The sequence below is a fragment of the Paramisgurnus dabryanus genome, chromosome 16 (genome assembly GCF_030506205.2).
Source record: "Paramisgurnus dabryanus chromosome 16, PD_genome_1.1, whole genome shotgun sequence".
Lineage (NCBI taxonomy): Eukaryota > Metazoa > Chordata > Actinopteri > Cypriniformes > Cobitidae > Paramisgurnus > Paramisgurnus dabryanus.
The window spans coordinates 32,766,455-32,785,775 of NC_133352.1; the positions used below are offsets into that span (position 1 = coordinate 32,766,455).

General features: G+C 37.0%; 1 protein-coding gene across 2 annotated transcripts in view; it reads right to left on the reverse strand.

Moving 5' to 3' along the window:
• The window catches only part of gfra3 (GDNF family receptor alpha 3), a 41,956-nt gene that overhangs the window by 14,673 nt on the left and 7,962 nt on the right, over nucleotides 1-19,321 (reverse strand). For both annotated transcript variants that reach the window (XM_065275284.2, XM_073812185.1), the window contains exons 2-6: nucleotides 16,257-16,541; nucleotides 9,571-9,663; nucleotides 8,000-8,348; nucleotides 4,063-4,172; nucleotides 1,299-1,433 (exon numbers count right to left, since the gene is read on the reverse strand). In XM_065275284.2, coding sequence (XP_065131356.1) covers nucleotides 1,299-1,433; nucleotides 4,063-4,172; nucleotides 8,000-8,348; nucleotides 9,571-9,663; nucleotides 16,257-16,541 — 972 coding nt within the window. The remainder of the gene's footprint in view (nucleotides 1-1,298; nucleotides 1,434-4,062; nucleotides 4,173-7,999; nucleotides 8,349-9,570; nucleotides 9,664-16,256; nucleotides 16,542-19,321) is intronic.

Below are 19,321 nucleotides of genomic sequence, written 5' to 3' on the forward strand. Positions count from 1 at the left end.
TGGTCCGAAAAGAAGGTGGCTAATAATAATAATAATAATAGCTGAAGAAAAATCATTGGCAAATAAAAGCTACTAATAAACATGCCTCTGTAATACTGCTTTAAAGCCATGTAAAAATGTGCGTACACTTGATGAGATTTGGTTGAATAAACAATGTTTTTATTCCGATGTAAATTCATGGTCCATATATATTTGAACACCTTTTTCACAATAAACAACAACCTGTACTGTAAAATGTATTTTTCTCACAAAGCAAATTCCAAACGTTTTGTCATGCACAAGTTTGATGTCACTTCTATGCAGAATGAAAAATTACTGAAGTATAAATTAACGAATAAATATTATTTTATATCTTAATATATTCTCTGATATATTTAATTTTCTTTTAATGAAAAATTCTGCAATAATGAAATTCTTATTTTAAGACATATCTTGAAAATCTGACTTTTTCCATGTTTAAGTGCTTTAATTGTAAGAAGATCAACCCAGTAACTTAGTTTTGGTAAACCATTCTCTGCAAGCATGAAAAAATAGCTCATTGAAATTTCGCTCCCCTTGTGATGTCGGAAGGGGATAATAATGTCTCTAATCTGCACACTGCCATTTAGTGCAGAGATCAGCTCATTTGCATTTACATTTTTGCTCACACCTACAAAGTGTCAATATATCATGTTTTAATAAATTATCTATAAGGTATTTTGAGCTAAAACTTCACATATGTAGTCTGGGGACACCAAAGATTTCTTAAAAAAGTCTTGTGAAATGTCCCCTTAAAATTTATGTTTATAAAGTAAACAAATCTTTCTTTGAGAGGAAATTTAACTTCAATTACAATTGCATCCTGAACAATCATCATTATCGGTGAGCTAAGCTATGTGGTCTAATCTGGTTACTGTCTTATGCCACCTGTAATAACTGTGCAGAGGCTTCCATAAATATTTTGATTATATGTAAAGTTACTTATTAACTAAACGGTGCAACGCATTAATATTTTAATAGTGCGTAAACTGTAACTTAGCACCCATTTACGTCACAACTGGGCTAGATTGTAACTTTGAATTTTTAATTAATATTTGCAACTTGTTGTGCATTCAAGCTATACGTCAGTATGTGTTCCCTTATTATCGAACCCAAAACCTTTAGCACTGCTAAAGTGAAATAATGACATATTTACAGGATATTGCATCAAAAAAATATATATAAGGCAAGACTTGATCTAATCAACTGAGATTTAAATGTATACTTAAAACTACATGTGGGGTCTGATCTGTAAATGACATTCTGTGGTGAGTACTCACGCAGGCAGATGTTGCTGTTAAACATATGTAAGATACGCAGACAGTCCTGCCACTGGTTCCCGCTGCCTTCACAATTACACCACTGCGACACCTCTGTACTGCTGTTACTCACATAGTTTGGAGTCATGATGGTGCCTGCAGAGGAACGAATGGAAAAACAGGATGAGAGAGAGACGGAGAGAGAGTCAGAGTACAAGATATGCGCCAATTAGCCTAAAGCCCATCTGGGAGAATCTCCAAACAGTGTAGTCTGTCCATCCCCCTCCGGTTTAATTATAATGCCCCAGGATTGCTCTGGTAATTCAATGTAACGGCCACACTTGCAAAAAATTTACATTCTGTCATTATTTACTTTCCATCATGTTGATCTAAAATTTAGATTCTAAACCTTTGTGCTGTCGTTTTTGCTGTTGCATGACCCCGTCTGTGAAAACCCAGCTTAAGTCATTTTTTTGTGATTTACGGTTTTCCTACATAAAAATCATATTGTGCAATGTACAGAACATTGTGGAAATATAATCTTGATATCTTATTAACTGAGTAAGGTCATGAAAAATATTAAAATAAAACTTTGATGCTCTAATCATTAGTAGATTGAGATTTAGTCTGGATTTTACAGACACGGTCACAATATTTGCTTAAAAAATATTCTTTTCCATAAAATTGCATTTTAACAGATATGGTCACCATATAAAGGCATCATAAAAATGCTTGCTTGTTTTATTTATATACAACAAGTTTAGTCTTCTGAAGCTATACAGTATATTGTGCTAGTGTGTAAAGGTGTGAACTTGAAATTTTTATATTTACATTATTTACGCATTTGGTTTGCAGATGCATTTATCCGTATTGGCTTGCAGTGGATTACACGATATACAAGGTTTATTTTAGGCAGTGGGTATTTACATCTAATCCAAATAGCATAAAATAAACTTTTACAATTAGTAAAAATAAAATGTATATATTTGTGACTATACCAGCATTTTTTCAAAAAGTATTATTTGATAAAATTTATTAAAGTGTAAATAGTAATTAGATGCTATCTATATTGGCAGATACTACATGCACCTCAGTATTTTTGTACATTTATGGGATGCAAACATAATAGTCTTTAAATTATTATATTTATTAAAATTATTAAACAGATGCTGCATTATTGGGAGAATAAAAGCCCTCCATACAACGACCCATAACCCAATAAATACTTTTATTTAAATACTCATTAGGCATTTTTCAAAGATCTTCTTACTGTAAATAAAAATAAATGCTATTTATTTATTAAATGTGATGAAAAAACAGAAAAGGCGAGGTCGGCAAAAGGCAGAATCAGGGACAACTAGGGATGTTCATATTGATCGGTTAACCATAAACCCAAAAAAATAATTTATGAAAGATTAATATTATTAGTTAAAAGAAAAAAATTATTAATGCACAATGGTGTGTCGACACATGCCTACAGACATTTTGCCACTTTTCCTAATTTAAACAAGAAATAATTTGTCAGTGCATGACCTTCGCTGATCGCCTCTGTCCTAAACCCTCACTATAAACATCTCTCTTTTTGCACAAACAGAGAAAGAAGACGCAAAACATGTGTCCTGTTTTAGAAATGGACACTGTGGTAGATGAAAAAAGACAAACCGCTGCTCTTTGATAATGTAATGTTGCGTAAAAATTTGATAATGTTCCCACATCTTTAACTTCAAATTCAAGGACTTTCCAGATCCAATACCCCTTAAATTCAAGGAATAAATGTGGGGACACATTTCAAGTGAGAGCAAGGTTACATCGTGTTACCTTTTAAGATAAATTGTTACAGTTCCCTTTCGAGGGAACTCACGCTGCGTCACTGCGGTAACACTTTGGGGACCCCTCCAGGGCTTCTGAATGTGTATAACAAATTCAACCAATGGTGAGGCTTAACCACAAAGACAGGGTGAACGGGAGCCAGAAACTATATCTCTATCTGAAATATTGCCAAAAGATGGCGTTACAGGGACGCAGGAAGTATGGCAAGGGAGACGCAGCGTCTCGTTCCCTTCTCAGAGAACAACAGTTACAACACGAGACGTTTTCATGTGTCAAACACAACTATGCAAAAAATCATTTTGGTACGAATCAACATTCAGTTACAGAAGATATAAGCATTTAAATGGAACAGTTTAGCAAGTGTGCTTAAAAACTCCAGAATCTTTGGACACTTTCTATCAGTGTAAATAAACACTCAGTTTTTTTTAAGTATGCGTGTTGCCTGGGTTCAAACCCACAACTTTTTTGCTAATGCCATACTCTACCACTGTGCTATACAGAAGCACAGTACATTTTTATGTTTACATTTATGCATTTGGCAGATGCTTTATCCAAATCAACTTGGATGAAGTGCATTACAATCTACAGTGTACATTTTATCACTAGGAGTAACTTGAGAATCAACTAGTTCATCATAAAAGAGAGATTTGATTCAAAATGTCTCCCTCACTTTCATTTACTTCAAAATGTCAGGTTTACAAAGCGGCATTTAAGCGAGTAAATAATAACAGAATGTCCTGATGCGAGTATAACGCGAACACGCTCCCAAAACACTCTGACCAGCTTCACCCTTTACCATTTGCTGTTTTGCGCACTCGGTCAATAAGAGATGGTGGTCATTAAAAATGCAATATTATTTAAGTACAGATCGTGCAGTGATGTATCGATTCGTGCGTTTTGAGCTCTTCATTAAGTTTGTGTCCATTTCTCAAGGTCGTCTGAGGTTCTTTCTCACCGATGAGTCCAGCGTAGGCCTTGAGACACACGGCTCCACTCTCCCGGAGACAGCCGGAGGGCGAAAGAGACGACGGCTGACAGTTCTGCTGGAAATCGGCCAATCTAGACCTGACGGAGAAGACAAATTTGAATACGGACACGTGATAATTAGAACAGATGTACGTCATATTCTGACAGAGAAAACATACACACTGAATTTATCATCGGATATTGATGCTTCATGATTTTGTCTTGTATTTTGAGTTGGTCCAAAGCAAGTACTTTCCTTCTTGGCAGAAAAATACGTTTTGATTTGATTTGCTAAATGTTAAAGTACATTTCGCTCAAAAGTATTTAGACACTCAAAAACGTGTTCATTATCATGTCATAAATAATTTTTCAGACATAAATGCATTAGAAAACAAAGCCCCAAACCAAATGGCATTTGCCAACAAGTGATGATAAACTAAAGCTAGATTTACACTGCCAAACTTAATGCCCAATTCCAATATGTTGCCTATATCAGATTTTTTGTTGTAATCTTTTAAAAGCGACTCGTATATGATATCTGCATTTACACTAAACACTTGGCAAAACAATTCAAGGTAGACATACTGACCCAGAACAGATTAAACCTCAGAGGAAGTCAAATGTCGCCATAAGCAATAGACACAGATAAAATGATTATACAATATAAGAGAGCTTTATTTCTATAATAAGACAAGATGGATTTATGTGCTTTAATCCTGCCTACACATCTGTGGGTCATATCTGAGGCCAGACGGTATCTGCATACTTTTATGTGGAAATTTTTGGGAAAAATCTGCGGAATGATTTTAAATTTTTTTTAAAGATATTAAAGAATTTAAGCCACAAATATTACAAAATGCATCTAAAATAATTACTTTTTAAAGGCTTACAATGAAAATGACAACAACAAACCAATGAGTCCTCCAAATTAAACTAGACCAACATGAACCAGATAATGAGCATGTCAAGATCAAATTATATTTTGTATATAAAATGACATATTATTGTTAAAGGATTAGTCCATTTTCTTTAAAAAAATCCAGATAATTTACTCACCACCATGTCATCCAAAATGTTAATGTCTTTCTTTTTTCAGTCGAGAAGAAATTATGTTTTTTGAGGAAAACATTCCAGGATTTTTCTCATTTTAATGGACTTTAATAGACCCCAACACTTAACAGTTTTAATGCAGTTTAAAATTGCAGTTTCAAAGGACTCTAAACGATCCCAAAATGAGGCATAAGGGTCTTATCTAGCGAAACGATTATCAATTTTGGCAAGAAAAATAAAAAATATGCACTTTTAACCACAACCTCTCGTCTTCCTCCAGTCCTGTGATGCACCCGTGCAACCTCACATAATTGCGTAATGACGTGGAAAGGTCAAATGTTACATATATGAAACGCACATTTGTGGACGATTTTAAACAATAAACTGACACAAAAGACATTAATTATTATCATTTAACATACAACAACGTCTGAACGGACCTCTTTCTCCACACTTGTAAACACTGGGGCGTAGTTTGTTTATGTCATTCGTGACCTCTTGACGTGATGACGTATTAAGTGAGGTCGCGCTGGCGCATCACAGGACCGGAGATAGACGAGAAAGTTTGTTTAAAAGTGCATTTTTTTTTCTAGTTTCGCTAGATAAGACCCTTATGCCTCATTTGGGATCGTTTAGAGTCCTTTGAAACTGCAATTTTAAACTGCATTAAAACTGTTACGTGTTGGGGTCCATTAAAGTCCATTAAAATGAGAAAAATCCTGGAATGTTTTCCTCAAAAAACATAATTTCTTCTCCACTGAAAAAAGTAAGACATCAACATTTTGGATGACATGGTGGTGAGTAAATTATCTGGATATTTCTCCTGAGACCTGAGCTTTGGTTGGTTTGTCTTTTTTCAGATTTCTTCCAGCTATTTTGGGGTTAGGAAGAACCAATAAATATAATACCGGTAACTAAATTTATTCCTTTGAACATGAAGCAGTGTAATTGTCCACGTTTGTGTACAACAGGTTCCAGTTACACAAAATTAAGTATTATGGTGCAAACAACAAAAAAATGTAATGTCCACGTACGTGGACATCCAGGTCTTAGGGGGTTAAAGTGTTATATTATGAATTAAGCACGTATGAAGAAAATTTCATCATTTTTACAACGCAATCTAAACTTTAAATTAACCATTACAAGAGCATTTGTCGTGTAAACGGATTTGAAATGATGATGTGCCGAGTTGTGCAGGGTTAATGTACTTGTCAATGCCACTCACAAACACGTGAGATAGGCTATGTATGTGTGCTTGTTGCCAATGACGGTTACTGGTCACAAACACGCTCAAGTATGTCTGCTTGTCAATGACGGGCATTAAATCCGTGGAATTCCACAGAGTTCTCTTCTGTTTGGGCCTGGTCATATCCGATCTGTGCCACTTGAGAGGGAAAAAAAATCGGAAATGAGTCACTTTAAACAGGCAGTGTAAATGCGGCCTAAAGTAACTTTTATCTGCACTTTCTTTTAACCAACTGGTCAGTTCAGTGACCAACCATAAAGTCAGCTTGTTGTTTGTTGTATTAATCACCATGAAATCGAAATCTTATTTTTACAGAATATTGTTATTCATTTCAATAATTTTTTTTTCAAATATTCACAAGCCCCCATATTCTTTAATCAATAACTTTACTTCCAAATGACTTTTCTTCCCGTCATGAGTTATGGCCAAAGACTGTAAAAAAATATGGACGTAGTGTCCGTGACGTCACCCATTGGTTGGCCGCGAGTCACCGCGGATCACTCGCGGAAAACCAAAAATGGGTAAAGAGGCAGGACATGGGTGAAGCTGAGGTGGCTGGTTGCTGAAACCACGCCCCCCTAGCTCGACTCTAGTGAAGGCATTGGCTGTTCAACCGTCACTCAAGTGGCCACACCCTTAATTAAGCAGAAGTTTAAGGCTTAATATAATTTAAACGGATGAGTTACAAAAAAAAATTCACCCCCCTCACAGTTGTCACGTAGGGCAAAATTAGCTATACAGACCGAAATTTATTTTTGTACCAGGCTGTAAACATTATTTTCTGCTGTAAAGTTGGATATTTTAACATGGAGGTCTATGGGAATTTGCAGTTTATGTCACTTCCGTATTGGCTTCATCAGAAAGATCGGAAGGTTGCCCCTCGGTTACGGCGTGAGGGCTATTGGGGACTCTTTACAGTTAATCGTCTTCATCTATTTTTTAGCATCTTCCACCATTCCAACGAGTTCCCATATGATGAAACAAGTCCCTCACCATTTTTTGCCATTTCAGAAGCCGGATATACGCCACGATAAGTAAATAAAAACAATCATGTCTGTTTCATGTCGACTTTAAAAAAAAAATAACACTGTATGATTTTTACTGCAATGATATTTAGGCATGTCAAAACAATTTGGTCCTTGTTGAAAACACATTTGATCAATACAGTATGTGACCTGTTGTCCTTTTTTACATCTTACTCAGCAAGTTGTATTAGTGTTAATGATGCTTAGATAAGCAAAACTGCAAGAGACATCCATTTCAAAAGAGAGATTAAAGGGAAGTTGTTCAAAGAGGACGGCTGAAATCCAGAATGATGGTACGTTGTTAGATCGTGAGTGAATATCAAAGGATTGTAGCGTTGTCTAGTATGGATGAAGATATGTACTATCAATTTATTGTGTTAAATTGGTGCAAACAATTACATGAAATTGCAATTTTATACTACCATACACAAGAATGTAGCAGGATGCAATGGTCTAGAGATGACCTTTAAAAGTTTCAAACTGTTTAAGTGCACTTAAACGCATGGTGCAAGACGACAATCTGTGAGTGTACAAACCAACTATTGAAAAACAAGTGGTAGACCTGAAACGTTTTGTGACGGACAGCATTAATATAGCCATGTTACCTGCACAGGTTGTCTTTGAGGCAATAACTTTCCAAATGGAGGCAGTTTGGCTGTCCGTCTCTCTCCTCGTAGGAACAGGACGGGACGATGGTCTTTCTTCTTCTCTCCCCGCACAGAGTGTCCGAGCACGGGCAGAATAAAACCCCGAAGCTGTATTCCTCGGGAACGCGCTCCAGGAAGCGCCGGAGAGCGCGGTGGCATTTGTGCCTGTTACAGTGGTTTGTGCCCGGTAGGATCTTGGTGCAAGCTAACGCATATTCGGACCGCAGGGAACCACATTTCTCAAACAAGCCACAGTCCTGAGCCGCTTTGAGACATTGGTTCTGATCGGTCAGAGGAAGAGAGGAAACTAAAGAGAGAGAAAGAAATGATAAAAACTGAAATAAAGCTTGCCAGGATACACCAATCATTTAGCTGGTTTATGACTTGACATGCCTGAGCAAGCAAACTACATCTTCCATCATTCACTCCAGAAGCGTAAATGTGTCAATCCTCTATTACACACCTAATGTGCATCAGATGCGTTGTTTGCATTAATGTTTAAAATCTTCAGGACGTCAGCAAGTTATAAAAGAAATATGAACTTGCATCATTTTTTCACATTGTTCATCCGAACATGCATCATGTTACGATGACATTCGAACGACATCCGAGCTCATAAATACAAAATTGCCTGAATGCACCGAAAGACAATCAGTCACAATGCATTTTGGGAAACATGAGATAGGCAGTGAATTGAAACAAAGTAGACTAAAGTCAGCACTTGTTATAGTATCTGCATATTGCAGGAATACAAATTATAACAGGGCCTGAGATTGTGCGGGTGTTGCTCATAATCCATACTTATAATTATAACTCCCGAATTATAAACCCCCTATTTCAGACTGCAGGTTTATGCATATTCATGCAAATTTTTCATACATCGTAATACCCTTTACAATTTATTATACATACTTTATTTTTAATATCGTCCATAAATATGTTTAAAAGTTTTGTAAAAACACTAAGTAGCTCTCTTTTCACAAAACAAATCCCCTTTTATGAATTTTCAGAAATACATTTCAGGCCTTGTTATAAAATGAAAGCATAAGAATTAAACCATAGACCGAAGTTAAATAAACTGTAGCTACTTCATGGTTCAAAGTTGAACAGCAGTAGTATTTGGACACTTTCTGGTGTCAGGTGTTAGAGGAACGTGTCCATATTAGTTAAAGTCCATAGTTGATGATAAACTACACCTGTGTTGAAGGAAACTGACCCCACACATGCATTTCAAATGACCTTGAGGCCAACTGGTTAAGAGTAATTGCAAAAATGGCTTAGAGAATGCGAGTCATCTCTGAGAAAAGGTCCAGCAGCATTTGTTTGCCGATGGCACTCGATTTAATATTTTGTTATCCAATGCACTCATACTTAGAGTCCAAATATTTTCGGGGACCCTCGTACAAGTCGGCATGTTGTCCCTTTCTCTTATTTCACACAAACACGCTTTCAAAGACGAACACGCCAGCATGCAGTGACGCATTTATCATTCAGCTGTGAAAGATCTTTTTCTGATTTGAATCCAGTACCTGAAACTATTGAAGCCAGTTTTGACGTTTCAGTGTTTCTCACCAGTTCCAGTTCAATGTCTTCATACGGGGAAGTCTCAATGTCATCAAAACCTATAACACACACGCATACGTACTGTAAGAGCAGATACAGTACAGTAGATGCTGAAATGTACATAAAACCAATCTCACACAGTTTTATACAGAGTCTATACAGCTCTATACAGAGTCGTACAAGGCTCTTGCCAACCTGTGAAAAACGACTTTGAATAAAGCAGTTTTTTCGTGCAATATATGAGCTTAAAAAATTATGATACAGTTGATGTAAGGTTTAATTGTTGGTCAAAAATATGTTGTTTAATTGTGATTTTAGCATGTGATTTTAGAGATATCAGTCTTCCCCATTCAAGTAGATAGGACTTTAGTTTTGGATGATTGAACTAACTGCCAGGTGGTGTTGCAAAGTTGACCGCTTAGTGGCATGCCCCCCCCCCCCCCTTAAAGCTCATCCTAGCAACTACAAGCACCCTATCAAAAGTGGCAAGCAATCACAAGACTATAGCATTGAAGCAACAAGTTTTGCAAAGGCAAGCAACCACTTACATCTTCTTAAGAAAACATATGAATAAAAAACATTGTCATTATATAAATGTATACCACAGGGCTGTTGCATGCTTTATTCTGATTGGTTGAGAAATGTTCAACAAGTGTGCATTATAAACACACACCTAACTTGTCAAATTCCACCAAAGCAATGTCTTAGCAATGTCTGAGGTAACTGTGGTATAAGCAAAATAATGGACTCCAGTCCTTTGAATTATGTAAGGAATAATTGACAAGGGCCGTTGAATTGTTCGAAAATAATGCACACCCAGTGTGGTAATGCAGCACGACGCAAAGCATCCGTATTTTAATTAAAGATTAATTGATGACGAGCCGTTGAATAATTCGACAATAATGCCTATCCAAGGTTGTAATTGCGCGCGACGCACAGCGTCCATATGTAAGGAATAATTAATGACTGGCCATTGAATTATTAAAACAACACTAAAGAGTTTTTTTACCTTAAAATAACATTTCCAAAAAAGTTTCAGTCGTTCATCCACTCGAAACAGGGTGAACGGCACTTTCACATTCACTTTGCAGCCCTCTATCGGCCAAAACCGCACTAAAGAAGTTCCAACCGTCGGGTCGCGGTCCTGTAGTTCGAGTGAAAACTACAAAAACATGCTTTACGGCAGACCTACAATCCAATCAGAGCCAGCTTTGCTGCAGTAGGCTAAATTATTTACGACAGTGGTAATGGACAATTCCGCTTCCAACCTGTAGGGGGACCAAAGAGCAAAAACTCTTTAGTGTTGCTTTAAGAAAAAATGAACACCCAAGGTTGTAATGCGGCATGACGCAAAGTGCCCGTATGTAAAGAATAATTGACGACGAGCTGTTGAATTATTAGGAAAAAATGTACACCCAAGGTTGTAATGCGACACAGAGCAAAGCTTCCGTATGTCAAGATTAATTGACGACGAGCCGGTGAATTATTCGAAAATAATGCACACCCAAGGTCGTAATGCGGCGCGACACACATCGTCCATATGTAAGGAATAATTGACAATGGGTCATTGAATTATAAGGGAAAAATGCACACCCAAGGTTGTAATGCGGCACGATGCAAAGCGTCCGTATGTAAAGAATAATTAACGACAAGCTGTTGGATTGTTTGAAAATAATACACACCCAAGGTTGTAATGCGGCACAAGTGTGCATTACTTTCAAATAATTCAAAGGACAGGAGTCACCTTGGTGGTTCTTTGAAGACATTTGTTAGGTCAGGTGTGCAGTTTACAGAAAAATAATCAAGACCCGTGGAACATTTCTCGACCAATCAGAATACAGCATTTAACAGGCCCGTGGTATAATTGAAAATAATGCACAACCACAGTGCATTACCACCCTGGGTGTGCATTATTTTAGAATAATTCAACGGCGCGTTGTCAATTTTTCCTTACATAAACCTTTTATTTTGCAGTCGTTGATAAAGGGATATTTTCAGAAATCTTGGTTATCTACACATTGTGTATATTTAATACAGTATACAAATTTATTTATTTATTTTAAAGCAACACTATGTAGTTTTTTTACCTTTAAATAATGTCTCTAAAATTATTTCAGTGATAGAACAACTTTTAACTGGACAAATTGTACTGTTGCTGCAACCTGAGCAGCCTCCTAGCTGCTACAAGCACACTCAGAAAGTGGCGGTGGAGGGTAGAGCACACAGCCCCGCCCCTCCCCCTGCCTGCAGAAGAGTGTCTGATACCAGGCACTGTTGCGCTTTATAACCACATGGGGAGCTGTAAGTCATTTTTACATGGAAACTACATAGTGTTGCTACAAAATGCTACTAACCAACAACACTACATTGCATAATTTTATATTTTGTTTAATTTACATTTTAAGATGTGTAATGTTTTATGTCAAAATTTTCATTAGGGGGCTACGAAGAGATGCACATTATACAAGGGGGGCTGCACACTGAAAACGTTTGAGAACCACTGGTTTAAACCCAAATGCTGGGTTGTTTCAACCCATTGTGGGGTCATATATAAACATTTTCAGGGTTAATTTAACCCATCAGTTGGGTTTGACCCTTTTTGACCCAACAATGGAGTGAAAATAACTAATTTTATATTTTTCGATATAGCTTACATGGCATGTGTTGAAAAAGTATTGTGAAAAGTGATACATGCTTATAATCAAGTAGCTCTCAAAAAAGAAAAACACTTTTTTAATTTAGATTTTCTTTAAAAATGCATTTTCAGAAATATTAGTCATCATGACTTGGCCACACACCAAAAAAAAAAAAAACTGAATCCCTACCGTCTTGTTTACCCATACCCATCACATTTCAGTTTAGAGACATAGAGTACATTGGCAATTATGCGTTTGCATATTCTGCAAGAGATGATACACTTCACAAGAGAACACTTGACATTCACATCGTGTGTTTCTTAAAAGCAATAATTTCTGAGACTGTTGATGAGGGCGGCCCCGCGGTCCTCTCTGGCCCTCCAGCCCCAACACCGTATATGAGATCTCTCTTAAAAGATGCCTGGGATTACTCAGTGTTAACAACAGCTCTTGATTAGCTGCTGCGGGAAACCGTATTCCCGTTTCATAGCATTTAATATTAATAAGCCACATTGGGTGGGAATATGGACGCAAAATCAATTAATTTCGCAGCCGTGCTTTGATGATCCCTTCAACGTCACCCGATGGCAAACCGTAATTTCTTTTGCTCACGGGCGAACGGATGCATGCGCACAAACACTCGCGCACCAAAGTTCAGCTGTCATGTGGAACCAGACGCTCTCAACGGCACAAAGCAAATTGTGGTTCCCGCGTGTATTTATCAGTCGTGCCGTGCATAATGAACAGATGAAGGAATGACCGAGATTAACCACGATAGCACCGTCAGCGAGCCAGTCGTTTGTTTAGTATCTGACTGGGTTTCTGCCCGCCTGCCAGTTTGTACACATTACCGAGCAGTCATTAAATGCTATTACTGACTAAATCTTAATCCGCCGGTAGCTCACTCAACACACTCTCATTAAGACATTTTGGCAACGTCCTGAAAGAACATAACAAACGACATCCGCTGAGATCCATGAGTTCAGTATTTATGAATTACAGCAGAACAAAGGCACTCAACTACAAAACGATTTCACACAAATTCTTTATGCATGAGTCGTCTCTTGAGCTTTACATGTAGACCTGTCTCTTTCATTATACCCGTCTGCTTTTTTATCTTGATTTGGGAAGTGCTGGACATTCACAGGAATTTAAACGAAACATGAAACGGCATTCTCAAGGCTTTGAACTTCTGAGGAAAACAGCAAACACGGTGGGAAATAAAAGGTGGGAATTGATTTATGTGTGATATATATGCAGGTACATTTGGTGTACCAACGTCATTATTTTTTCAGTTTTTTTGGTATTTAATTATTTTAATACTTTGGTACTCAGTAGCTGCATTTCCATTACCCTTCAAATTGCCCAAATTGAAGTAGTGAATTAAAAATGCGCCCAATCGAAACAAAGCAGTTTCGCATACATATCGCGAAAAAGTATTCAAACAAGGAATATATTACAAAACTGCAATTTACAGGTAAACAGACATGAGTAATTCTCGCAAAATTAGACTTATGAGGTGTCATGATACATTTTGATAAAAAAGTAAATGCAAAGTAAGAGTATCAAAATAAGAACCATACAGTTACAAACATCTCTCCATATACTATTTTGCACATGATTTCAAATTACACCATACAAACCAATTATTTTTATAAAATGTTCATTACTGCAAATCCTTCCATGACTGGATTTGGGTTCTTTGACATAGAAATATTTATAATAAAAAAAATAAAAAGCTTCAGTGCATGTTATACTATAAACATTTACAGTAAAGAAACATGTGTTATTTGGGGATCATTGGTAAGTGTAGAGACAATAATAAGGAATATAAATGTGTCCAAGAAAAATTTTCTCATTCTCCGCAACAATTTTCAATCATTGTTTAAGCCTCAAGGAACTAACATTTAAAAAAAAATGTTGGAAGGGACATAATTGACTGTGACACTCAAGATGGCTACCAGGTAAGAAGTTCTTATTTTCTCTCTCCAGATAAAAGTTGAAATTTTGTTTTTCATAGCACCTAGACAACTTTTTAGTTATTATTACCAAAACATGAGTTTGTAAATGCATATATTTAATGTAATATCATGTTGCGGTAATGATAATTTTTGATAATGATTATCTAAAAAAATTAAATAATTCTATAGGAAATATTTTTTAAATCCTCTAAAAATAATGCTTATAGTAAATTCAGACCTTAATCTTATATGTGCCAAAAAAGCTTCAAGACACCTTCTAAATCTGGATTTCGTTTGAATCACCCACATCCGTGAAAGTCACATTTAAATATGGCGCGGTATGTTTGATTGAAGGACAAGACAGAGGAGGTGTGGTCAACTTCATGTGGCGTTGCACATCACAACACCGCGAGAGCGACTAAGGAGTCTATATGCTTTCAAGTCGCTCTCGCAGTATTTTGATGTCATACTCCTGCCAGTCTGCATGGCGCCGTATGAGGCCGAAACATACCCGCCACAATGAAATGACGCACCGCGAGAGAACAAAATTAGGTTTTAATCGCATAACATTGGTTAATGGAAATGTTTTCATTTCGCAAAAGTTTTTTGTCGACATTTAGAAAATAATGCTAAAGTTTCTTGTTCCTTACCTTACTTATGAGGTAAATAGCCATGTAATAACCAGGATAATATACAGCCAGCCAGTTGTTATTGAGAAATAAGCCCATTCAGTGACATCCAAGACCCTCCGCTTTCGATCGACCCTCCTGATCACACTATCTGGGCTTATTTCTGTGATAACAACCGGCTGCCTGTACATTATCCCTTACTTATATCTTTGATAAAGGATATTTCAACCCAGTCTTACCTCCATGGCGTCAATATTTGACGACACTTGACCATGCTTCAATATGTTGACGCGGAGGGTATACCTTTCGCGTCATTTTTTGACGAACTGGGGACTTCAATACTATTAAGTCCGTTGCATTCTTTTTCCTATTTTCTTACCATTTTCGCATTGGTTTAGGGTTAGATTTACATAATGACATCCCTACCCAAACCTAACTCTAACCCCAACGCCAGGTGACAACTGTTTAATTTCGCGTACCTAACTCTAACCCCAACGCCAGGTGACAACTGTTTAATTTTGCGTACACTGTTTAATTTTGCGTAATCTAACCCTAAACCGATGCGAAAATGGTAAGAAAATATGAAAGAGAATGCAACGGACGTAATAGTATTGAAGTCCCCAGTTCGTCAAAAAATGACGCGAAAGGTATACCCTCCGCGTCAACATATTGACGCATGGTCAAGTGTCGTCAAATATTGACGCCATGGGGTGAGACTGTGTTAGATATTTGTAAAGATTTAAAATACTGTACACCATTTAACCTCCTAAGACCGAGCTTTGGTTTGTCTTTTTTTTTCAGATTTCTACCAGCTATTTTTGGGGTTAGGAAGAACCAATAAATATAATAACCAAACATTTTTCTTTCAACATGAAGCAGTGCATTTGTCCATGTTTGTGTACAACAGGTTCCAGTTACACAGAATTTGTGGACATCCAGGTCTTAGAAGTTTAATTGTGCACAATAGTCAGTTGCATATTCTTCAAAATCGACATTAAATAGCATTTTCAACACAATAATTTGTGGGAAAAAATTGTACAGGGTTTGATTGGATGCGTCAGAATTTGTGTGGATAGTTAAAGTGGACGTGTAGCCTCTTATTACCAGTCACCCGAGAAGGAAAGTCATTTCAGAGGTGGAAAAACATATTACAAATTGATGAAAGATTATGAAAACAAACATCATTTTTGTTTAGAACAACATCTCTCATGAATCAAGAACCAACGACATTTATTAGGAAAGCAATTAGGGTCAATTTTCATTTCACCTTGTCGTATAATACACACGCGCACTTGTGTCCCAAAGTACAAATACACTGGACCTCTCCGGCACTTTGCTTAATTCATCAAATGCAAATTAAACTGAGATAATACATGAGTTTATAAAGCATTAGCGTAGTGTAAACACTTTCTCTCACATGTCTTACCCTGTGGAAAGCGTATGGTCCAGTAAATACTCAGGCAAAGCTGTTCCATGCGTGACCCTCGCTGGCACTTGCATTCTTGCAGCGGTTGATAGTGCATGAGACCGTTCTGGGCATCGATGCAGGCCTGCCGTGACTCCAGGCTCAACGGTGCCACTGCCTCCTCATCCACACAGTATTCCAAATGACGAAACTGCCTCTTACAGTCCGGGTGCAGCATACATTTGTCTACAGCCGCTATGCAGTCCAAAGTTCCAGGGAACACCGGCACCACCGAGGGAAAAGAACCTGAGGGATTGTGGGTAAAATGTTTACGTTTATAACGGGCTGACATGTTTGCAAACAGAGTTTTGAGCAATTATGAGCAGTAGGCCCTAACTTTTTAGCACAGAATTTGGCTGGAAAATAGAAGAATAAATTAAACATGGTAAAAGAAAGGTGAGGACATGATACTGTTATAGGTATAAAAAGATGTGTAATAACATGTTTGTGCAACACATTTAGAAAGGATTTACGAATATTTGTGCGTTAAGTTTTTAACACATTATGTGTCATTCTGTGTTGATTTAAAATATAACACAAGAGTAACACAAAATGTGTTATTTCAATAATACCAGACATGGGTGAATTCTGGGACAACGCATTTAGTGTGTTATCCCAAAATCAACACTAATGTGTTGTTATTAACACATTCGTTCTAAGAGTGCACTTAAAAATAAAATTTCCTGGCTTACATTTTTTAGGTTGAATCAAATTGGCTGTGTAAGTAATTTCTAACCCTAACCCTACCATTTTAAATTTATTCAAGTAATGAGTTGCTATAACTTATAAAAACAAATTGAAATGACTATGAAAATAAAAATGATTGTATGCCATGTATGTTATAGGGCTCTATTTTAACGATCTGAAACGCAAGTGCGAAGCGCAACGCGCAAGTGAGTTTGTGGGCGGATCTTGGGCGCTGTTGCTATTTTCCCAGCGGGAGAAATAACTCTTGCGCCGGGCGCAAATCAATAAGGGGTTGGTCTTGAAGTAGGTTCATTATTCATAGGTGTGGTTTGGGCGTAACGTCAAATAAACCAATCAGAACGCTATCCAACATTCGCTTTAAACGCAAGGGCGCAAGTTCCATGGCGGGTTGCTATTATTATGACGGATTTACCAGGCGCACGCCAGGAGCGGTTCACAGCCGAGGAGACCGACGTTCTTGTAAGAGCAGTCAAAGACAGAGAAGTTGTTTTGTATGGGGATGGGAGAAACCCGCCCAAATCAGCGTAGGTTAAACAGGCGTGAGAGGAAATAGCCACAATTGTCTCATCAGCTGGCATCCCCATCGTTGCGCCAAGCGCTACAATGATGTCAGGAGACGGGGGAATCCCAAGCTTGCCAGCATAAATCGGGCACGCCGTGTAACGGGAGGTGGATCTGCCTCTACACATGACCTAACGCCAGCAGAGGACATCACTGCGTCCACCCTCACCGCTGAAAGGGTTTGGGAGCTTTGAAATCGGACCCAAGAAACGCAAGCAACGTCCTACCCCAAGTTCATTTACATTAAGATTTCTTATGAAAACATTTTAATTATTATTTACATAAAATAAACGTAATACAGCCACACAACAAATATGAAAATACTTTAATCGTTATTTGCATGAGAATTTTTTAACGCAGCCACACAATAAATAAAAACTATCACCACAATGCTCACCACTATGATTCCCCTTATCTCATGTGTTAATATTTTTATTGTAACAATTTATGATTTGCAAAAATAACTGTTGCATCTGTGTAGATTAGATAAGCAAAGTGTGTGCGCGTTGTGCACGCTATACATTATGGTCAAGCATGCGCCCTTAAAATAGCATAATGAACCACGCGCAACGCGCCACTGACTTTAGACTAGTTTTTTTTTGGTCAGTGGCGCAATTGTTTTTTGAAACTGCAAAATAGCATATATATATATATATATATATATATATATATATATATATATATATATATATATATATATATATATATATATATATATATATATATATATATATATAAAACATTCATATTTAAAGTTTTATATATATGTGAGCTGTGCTGGCAAATTAAGTAGGAATGAGCAAATTTTCAAAAATGAGTTATTTATATTTTGACATTCTCTATATAAAAAAAAAACTATGCATGATTTGTTGGAATCTGACAAATCTCTAATGAAAATAAATCACCGCATACATACCTTAAAGGAAAACACCACAGTTTTTCAATATTTTACTATGTTTTACCTTAACAAAAGACGAATTAATACATACCTATCTTTTTTCAATGCGTTTTTGTATTCAATTTTTGTATAACGCTTCATGAACGTGTTAGCATTTAGCCTAGCCCCATTCATTCCAAACAGGGATGAATTTAAAAGCCAGTTCGGCTACTTTGTTTCCGTAACTTGAAGCCACGCCGGGTGTTGAAAAGGTGATCAGTTTCAGGTAAGCTAATTTTGCTAACTTTGCTCGCCTAACGTTAGATTTGTGAAGTCTATGAATACACTTTAGATCAGTAACGTTAGTTTATAAAATGCAACTATTTTGAATGATTTTCATTGCCCACCTATAAGATAGTATAACGAGGATTTATAGTACATTACATTCTTACAGTAACTCACGTGATTCATACAAGTTACCAAAATTTCAGATGCTAGGAGCTCAGTTCATTTCTCATTCAGATATTGATAATGACCTATTAAACGACATATTATTTAACACTGAAGTTAAAGGTTGTGTGTATAATGTTACTGTCTCTTTTTAATGCATCTCTCTCTCTCACACACTGTTCTGTTTAAGTCTCCGTCTCCGACCACAACTACACTTTAAGATCACAACTCAACCTGAAGCAACCTACATATTGGAAAACAATGGTGTGGTTTTCCAGACAGGGCTTATCCTGGTCCAAGGCTAAAATGCATATTTGAGCCGCAATAATTTAAAACCCCTTGCACTGACATACCTCAACATATATGAGTGCCATTGTTTTCTCACAAGATGCGCACCAGTCTTGTTTTTTTTTTTAGGGTGTTTGTTAAA